This window comes from Etheostoma spectabile, chromosome 16 (genome assembly GCF_008692095.1).
Source record: "Etheostoma spectabile isolate EspeVRDwgs_2016 chromosome 16, UIUC_Espe_1.0, whole genome shotgun sequence".
Lineage (NCBI taxonomy): Eukaryota > Metazoa > Chordata > Actinopteri > Perciformes > Percidae > Etheostoma > Etheostoma spectabile.
In genome coordinates this window covers 13,505,286-13,514,282 of record NC_045748.1, presented here as the reverse complement: position 1 = coordinate 13,514,282, position 8,997 = coordinate 13,505,286, and the positions used below count along the sequence as shown (strand labels likewise).

Sequence of the window (8,997 nt, the reverse complement as noted above, 5' to 3'; positions counted from 1 at the left end):
CATCCTAATCCAAGGAAATATGCTGGGCGCAAAGAAAACATAAGGACTCCGGGACACACACACACACAAACACAAAGCTAGCTGATCTCACTAGGCAAGGATGGTAAGAGTAACGCTTGGTCATGTGCCTTTGCTGGTTGTTTTTCACGCCAAAAAAGTCACCTTTATCGTCAAGATTCTTGACGTCACTTGTGACGCTCTGGGTCGGGACGTACTCACTGATATACGGCACAAGAACGGGACAGTTGGGTTTTGTAAAAGATTGGTGGGGTTATAAAATGTATGTTTCTGGCACGCGCAACAAGAACTGTACACAAACTCCAGTCTCCTGGGTTGTTGGACCCATCCACCACCCCATCCAATGGTCGACCCCGACCAACCTAGCTTTTTTTAGCTTTTCAATACTAATACATATTACTTTCAAATTTGTAATCAACACACGCAAATAACAACATTAACATCAATAGATTACATAACGTGACCATTTTACGAGCTGCCATGAGACTGGGCTGCATATGCCGAAGGGGGCTTTTTGTGCCGTATCTGATGCTGAGTGCCAAAGCCCAAGCGTCCATATTTTACAAGTCAGGAGTGAAATCGGGTTTGTTGCACCACACCCTTCTTCACATTCTGCTTTCGTTTTGATCTCAACTACACACCCGTAAACTTTCGTGACTGCATCTTGTACAGTTTGTGACGCTTTTGCGGGGAACTGAAACTGGCCGCAGACATGAACAACTGGCCGAATCTAATGATATCCCCTGATTTTTGTACATGGTCTTCATATGGCAGTATATCGTGTATATACACCATATATGGCCTATTGAAATAGGTTAACAACAACTGTGAGCAACAACTCAGAGAAGTCAACATGGTAAAGAAAGAGGAGCTACAAGGAGTCCAAAAGCATTTCAAAATACTAGATCTTCTTAGATCTGCTCTTGTAAAGAAGGACACCCACAGGCTGGATAAACTGATCAGGCGGGCCGGCTCTGTGGTCGGCATGAGAAGCTGGACTCACTGGGGACGGTGGCAGAGAGGAGGACATTGGACAAACTGTGGACATTACTGACAATGCCAGCCACCCCTGCACACCGTCATCAGCACCCAGAGGAGCCGGTTCAGTGGAAGGTGCTCCTTCCACAGTGCCGGACCAACAGACTCAAGGACTCCTTTGTCCCTCATGCCATCCGACTATACAACTCCTCACTAGGGGGGAGGAGAAATAGGGCAGAGAGGACAATACATACTAACATACATACATACATACATACATACATACATACATAAATACATACATACATACATACATCACACACACATACATACATACATGCCACCTGGACTAAATTCACACCTGGTCAATTTATTTATAATCATTTTTAACACTGGACTAAACACTGACACTTTAATAATAATTTATGGTCTTTTCTTTGTTTATTTGACAAATGTTCTTATAGTTGTTTAAATTTTATTGGTATTTTGTTGATTTTGTTGTCTTTATACTGTCTTTTTATCTATTTTTTATTTCTTTGTCTTGCTAAAAAACTGCTGCTGGAACTTTCAATTTCCTGGGGATATCCCAAAGGATCAATAAAGAGAAGTCTAAGTCTAAGTCTAAGTCTAAGTCTAAAAGAAAATCAATTCAGCTTGTAATTTGGGTGACCTCAGGTGCAAGCGCAATCCTTGTGTTGAGTATCACAATCTAGAAAAGAGGCTGGAGCAGGGTGAATACATTGTAGGTAGGAGGAATATTTTAGCAGCAGACAGCTTACTAATGGGTTGGGAGGAGCGACTCCAGACAGAAAACTGCTCTTTCCTGGGAAGGTGCAACACGATTATACAGCTTCCAACAACCAATGATCTACTTTGTTTATCTGAATGGTTATGTTATAATGATATTTTATATTTTTTGCATTTTTAAGGAGTTTTGCTTTATGAACAATGCAATGCGTATTAAATAATATGCCCTCCAGTACAACAAGATGGAAGTTTTTCAAATAGGTTGAGAATGAGCTTTTACATTTAACACAGCATGGAGCCACTTGTCCCAAGGCAGCCGTGTTTAACACATACAAAATAAACTACATGTTTAGACTTTCTAACCTGCAATAGAGGAAGACGAGCTCTGCTGTCCCTTCTTTATGCTTCAAACTAACCAATAATAGCCTGTATAAAAGATGAGTATGCCTAATGAGATGGAAAAAAACTGTGATAAACTTTGAGAGCAGTAAGAGTAGACAGCAGAGACCAAGGAGAATTGGTGTGACCTTTTAAGATGGACAGCTGTGAAAATGGTAGTACCCTCTGTGACATCCATGGAAAAAGTCGCTCCATGCTTAATGGCGTGTGTAGGCATGCATGCATAATTACACTGTTTTGGAAAAAGTACATCCCTCAAATTATAAACTGCAGATTAAATCTGCATACCAAAACCAGTGTCATGTAATGGCTACAAGTTTTTAATCTAGTGAAAGAGAAGACTCATTCGTCTTACGATCACATTACTAAGAATCTCTGACTAACCCTGAGAAAGTATAGACTCTGTTTTGTAGCAAATCCTTGTAGTGGTGGATTTGTTCTCTGTTCTTCTGTAGACATGGTGGCATTCTGCCACTTGCCTCAAATTCACTAAAGATAAGATCTCGGACACACAGCCCAACTGATGTTGTGGTACATGCAAGCTCTGAATTGGTTTAGCGCTCCGTGTTGGAAGGTTACGTGGAAGGGATGGGCCAGTAACGGCTCAGTGACTGAGTGAGTAAGCCTACACACTAGAAGGTGATTGCTTTCTTCCTCTCTTCAGCACCTCCTCTTCTTCATACTACACTGACCCCCCCCTCCATGCGCCTCCCATCTCCCTGCCTCTGTGTACCTCATAAATCACCATCTGCAGTACATGTGTTTTGCGTAAGACATGCACAATCGCAGAAAAACGAGAACTAGAAATTGAGAGTGAGATTGGAGACACTTGGCGAGGTAATGAAGACGCCAATTTTTTTCCCCTCATACCTTCGTACTGGCTCTGTTGCTCGCTCCCTCGCTCACTCCCTGAGCTGCTACGCGGACTCCGTCATCAAAACACACAGTGAGGCGTGCTGGCTTGCTCACACTCTTTAGCTTGTGGACACACATTCACACACTGTTTCACACTGGAGCCAGCAGTCAAGATGCAGCAGCAGGAGAGCATGCCTTCTGATTCCCTGTCAGGTAAATGCAAAATTAGATCTATGTCATCCCTCCCTTCTCCTGCATCATTATCCATCATGTTCCCCCTGCTTGTACTGTTAAATGACACATTTTCTCTCTCTTGTTTCCCTGGCTCCTCTCTCCCATTCTCCCTCTCTTTATCCATCTGTCCATGTTCCTGTTTGTGAGTTTCTTTTCCTGTTTATGTATGCCCATGTGTATATGTGTTGTGCTTTAAGAGGTGATAACCATAATGATTGTTATTGTTGAAAAACAGGAGGTGTACCTTTTTTCCCATATGGCAATGCTGGAAGAAGTGCATTACGGTGGAGTAGCGCCTGCTGCCTCACACCAAAGCACAGCTGTGAAAGTACATATGGACGAGAGAATATTGCACTCTTCTTCTAACCTAGATACAATGACAAAGCTTTTGCTACTTAACGCTGGGATGCTTGTTTTCCTCCTTTTTCCTGTTTAAGTTGATTATCATATTGTAAAGTGCTGTTGTGAGTGTCCTCCTTTGGAGGAACAGCACAATTTGCATACTTTCTGCTATGGAAAATCAGTTCATATACGTATAACGTGAGCGATCAAATCAAGTGGCTTGGTTTGTTGAACTGTGGAAGAGGCTGTTTACATGTGCAGTGGTTGGCCTGTGGAGGTTGGTAGTTGTCCTTGGTGATGAGGACAATCCTGCTGGGTATTGAACTGGAAACCAGACTGTGCACACATCTTTCATTAGTTATGTAATTATTTTGATAGGAGCCAGTAAATGGTAACCTGGAAGGGACAAATTAATTGTTTTTGCAAGTTTCCTTTTGAACTGAATGCCAGGTTATACCATGCTGGTGAGGATTATGACATTTCAAATCAGGAATAAGAACTTGTTTTTCTGTCTTTGTTGCACAGCATCAAAACTCATTAAGGCTACGCTATGTGAGCCGGAGAACTACAAAAACCTGAGAGCAGAAAATAATGAGACTTTGTATGGTGAAGGAAAAAATGTAATTTTGACTCCATTTCAACTCTGACTGACTCTGAAGATTAACAGCTAAAATTAGGTTTTGGGCTTCTCATTCACCAACTTTTTTTGTATTTGTATAAGCAACATTATTTGAAATGTAAACTACCTGATTTGTATGGAGCCCCCCCGGGGTCAGCTGAGAAAAAAGACTAAACCGTGCGTGCAGAATACAAATCTGTTCCCCCAGTTAATAAACTGTATGCACGGATTCATGATCGGTGCTCTCGGTTTAATAAACTGTTCATATGGATTCATGATCCGTGCTTTAATAAACGTGAGCAAAGTTAGAAAGGTATTCAAAGATATGAACATCTGGGATCAATTACGCTATATCAAAATTGTATAAAATCACAAATGACTTTGATGTTTCTTAACGTAGTAAGGTTAACAATGAGCCACAAACTAATTTTTATCATTTGGTCTCTATTAGCACCCGTCTATAAACTACAACACCGACACAAAATGATCTATTAATGTAATTATTAAATAAGGTAGTGTTTCCAAACTTATTTTTTAACAGTAAGTGCTGTAGTACAACCAGGAGGAGACAAGTTATAATCGAGGTAAGTTTGGAGACACTGCCTTAGCTCTACTTTTGAGCAAAATGTAACATTTCAGCATTTTAAACAATTAATTTCCTGCATTCTGGTAAATCTTTCTGCAACAATTTTTGCCTTTTCTGCAGAAATTTATGGTGCAAATTTCTTTAACTATGTTTGGGAAATTATCATTAGATATTTGAGGAGGTTGCACTGGCTAGTTTTGATTATTGGGGGGGTTATCCCCCACCCCCCCCCTGTAAATTACACCTATGCTGGTAAGTGTAGTAAAATTCACCAAAATGGATGAATTAGGTCTTTATTTACTTACTTTTCATAGTGGCAGGTAACCCAGAACAGGGATGCAAGGTGCACAATATTTTGTCATGTAGAATCAAAGAATAAATAGATGGTTGAAAACAAGTCGCTTTCTCTCGTATGCTACATGTTCGCTTCCGGTACAGTAAGATGCATGTTTTCAAAACAGTAACCTTGTACCTGAGTGACTAAGAATACTGAGTTTTTTATTGTGACGACAAGTTCCACCAAGGTATTTGGAGGATGACAAAATCTTCATGTTGTTGTGACTGCCACGGTGTTGTTTAAGATTTACCCCTGTTCCGACACCTCGCCTGTCACCCATCACCAGTTTCACAAGTTCGCAGGTGAAATCATTATTAGTATATCCTTCAGTTCAGGTGGATTTTCGTCACCCATGCTGCACTCAATCTGTGCACAAACCAACCGCCGAACAACACAGCAGCATTGTGTTACAGATGCACTTTGTGCTTCACGGGCTTCTTGGACAGATGGGCGTTATACTGCAATCTCAGCATGAACAAGAAAGCCATAATTCTACCCTTAAGTGTATTGTATTGGCCTACAGCAGTGATAATAGCAGGTGGCAAGCAGGATTACATAATGTGTGTGTGTGTGTGTGTGTGTGTGAGAGACATCTGAAGGGAGTTGTGAGTGAGGAGAAGTGTAAACTGACAATAAAATGACTTGTTTAAAGCAAAGATCTTCAACAGGGGGTCCTCAGAGTTGCCGCAGGGAGGCCACCAAATTATTGTAAAATCCAACTTATTTGTAAAGATAAAAAAAAAAAAATTGAATTTACACAACACTGATTATTGGCTTACGTGCCCATAGATAGATAGCCAATGTGGTCGCATCCAAAGATAGTTTAGGCTCAAGGATCACACTATGCCACATTCTAACAATAAATGATGTATAAAAATAGGAATAATTTACCAATTATTATTTTAATAGCTTGGTATTGTATGCACCATAAAAAACGGTATGTGTGAAGGACTTAGGCTGCCCTGCAGATTATTGTAGGTCCAGTTTAATATGCAACTCATATTTTATATTTTATACCCATGTTTTATACAATATATGGTAAGTGGGTCCCAGCTCCATCTCTTTTTCAACTGAGGGATCCTTGGCCTAAAAAACACTGAACACCCCTGGTCTTATGTAGTAGAGTGGTAAACAACATGCACTCTCTCAGCTTCCTTTATTTATGCATTTATGCTGCATGCTATTCTGTTTTTTTTTCTGATGACCATACATTTTTTTCTGATTGCCTTGGCACAATTTCTTTTCAACTGTTTGAATGTGCAAAATCCTGAAAAGAACTGGCAACAGGACATTACCTGGAAGATGCTGCATTTTGCAAGTATGACCAGCAAACATAAGACACACAACTCTTGCTAAAATCTTGCAAATTACTGAAATATGATCAGTGAGCAGGTGTGATTAAGCAGACACAGAACACTGCTTGCTCCACTAGTTCCCGCAAAACATAATAAGAAGAGCCTTTTCTCATTATTGATTCTCACATATGGCGCCTGTGTTTAACCAGCACCCAAATGAGTCTGGGTGTACTGCTGTACTAGGACGACTTTTAATTGCTGGTTAATTTCAAAACGTAACTAGGAAAGTCATAATTTAGGAACAGGCTGTGGCTAAAATTAAAGTGAAGCCTCTCCAGTGTAACTGCATTGTATGCTAAGACTTTTCCATGCATGCCAGGGCACCATTATCAATAACTGTGCATCAGCAAAAATGCAACAATATGCAAGATTGCATAGTGACATAACTGCACAGTTGTTCTACATTTCAGAACACAAGGCAACACGCAAGGAATTCGCAAAAAGACAGAACTCCTCTATTTCCGGAGCTCTGTAATAAAAGAAATAATAATAAAAACAATTTCCTCTTGTTTTTATGGGGGCCACATCACATCTAAAACACATGGTGCTTTTGTGTTCAGAGGTTCACTAAACATTTAATTAAATTTGGATTCTTTTACCAAAGATACAGTATATTTCATCCTAAACTCTTGGAAGATAACAAAGTACAACACTTCAGAACCCAACAAATAAAGGGAAAACTGGTTTATCTTAAAAGGGTGCAACATTGTTCTTTAAAATAACCGCAGCTTGCAGAGAGAAGCAGAAAAGGAATCACAATGGGCTAAATAAAAACTAAAAGATCTTGGAGGGCAAAAACTGCTGCAGTTATCCTGGGACTACAGAGTATAAATCCTCAGCCATCCAAGCTCGTACTTCTCGCTCAAAGGCGTCAGACCATCAAATGCCTGCATCTCCCAACGTTATACAAGTATCAGTCAGCCAGCACTGAGACCGAAAGCCTAATGGTGACTGCTGAGTTCATATTGGAGCAGGTGCCAGCAATCAAGAGAGACATCCACACGGCACCTGAGCCACAATTCCGAAACGGGCGAAAATGGATTATAATTAAACACACTTGAGCAGTTTTAGAGTGAATAGATTACCAATTTAAAAGAAAAAACTTTTCTTTAGCACCAACAGTTTTACCCTTTCAGATAATCAGCTAATCAGATAATTAGCTTGATCGAAAGTTTAAATTTGTTTGTTGTTAATTGTCTAATATATTCTGTAACTGCCACAGTTTAAGGTGTAAACTACATCATTCAAAAGATTATGTTGTAATTTTTCCCAAATGATTGCGTGATTGGCCAATTTCCTTTCACAACTGTTTTTGGTCTCCCAAGAAATTGTTCTGTGACAACTCAAAGGATGAAAACAAAACTGGATTATTATTTCGGCACGGCGTGTTTCTGTAGTTTAGGATATCACTTCATCCCTTATCTGCATTATGTAGAATAACCATTACTGCCTCAGAAGTGTCTGACAAAGAACATCTTTCCTCCATAGACAAAATATGATGTAATCTTTCGGGGTTTCTGATTTCATTTTTAAATCTAATGCATTCATAATTGTTCATTTCAGTTACTGGCATTACTGATACTGTAATTACTGAAGACAGTTCCATAATTGAGATGACAAAAAGGTAACTAAAAAAAGTAACTAAAAGCATTTGTTTGGTGAGTGCTGAAATCTATATGAACATTAGTGTGCATGAGTCAACACGTGTTCAAGTGAGCCACCTAACACCTGATTTATTGTTTTATACAAGCAGATAACCATACAAAGTTTGCGTAAATTTGTACCCGAGATCTAAAAAATGGATTCATGAACTACTCCCAGTCAATAAGGCAGACATATCTCATTCTTTTTATGCACAACTGTCTTGTTGCAGTCTTGTTTCTCCTCTCTGGACTCAGTTAAAGACCACTTTCAGTCTTAAATCAATTTAACCCCTTTTAAAGTTTGCATAGGTGGTTCGTGCTCTCCCTCCTCTTCTTCTTTTTTTTAATTTAGTGTCTTGTTAAAGATGCCATTCATGGAATCAAAGAGGATGTTTGATTTTAAAAAAAACTTTGTGTTGTTCTTTTGGGCAAAACGATTTTCCAAAATTTCCATCATTATTCAAAACTGTTGAATGAAGACTTAATGACTTTTAACCAGCAGCTACCGAGAGAGACCAAAGTCTCGGTCAGTTTGTACCAAAACATCCTCCACGGCTGTCAAGTGTAGCACTGCCTACGCAACTCCCACTCACCAGCTCTACTAAAGACTGGAGTTCACAGCCACAAAGCTACACAATGGACATTAAAAGTTCTTGACTTGTTTGACCTGCTTATAACTATTGTTTTGTATTGGTATCAGGTGCCATCTATTCAGTAATTCTATTTCGCTCTCAGCTAATTTGTTTGTTTTTTTAGGATTCTTTTTCAAGTTCATTTAATCAGCCCATCTCATCACAGAAGCACAAGGGCGCAATGTTACTTGCAGTTACTACACAGTTTTTTATTGTTGCGTGTGTGTGTGTGTGTGTGTGTGTGTGTGTGTG

The 8,997-nt window shown here is 39.6% G+C and overlaps 1 protein-coding gene across 4 annotated transcripts in view; it reads left to right on the top strand.

The window, feature by feature from the left end:
- Positions 1-2,973: 2,973 nt before the first annotated feature.
- Positions 2,974-8,997, top strand: part of LOC116704521 (disabled homolog 2-interacting protein) — a 154,575-nt gene continuing 148,551 nt past the window's right edge. For 3 of the 4 annotated variants that reach the window (XM_032540076.1, XM_032540075.1, XM_032540074.1), the window contains exon 1: positions 2,974-3,210. In XM_032540076.1, coding sequence (XP_032395967.1) covers positions 3,171-3,210 — 40 coding nt within the window. In that variant the 5' untranslated portion in view covers positions 2,974-3,170. The remainder of the gene's footprint in view (positions 3,211-8,997) is intronic. The other variant, XM_032540077.1, reaches the window with a different exon arrangement.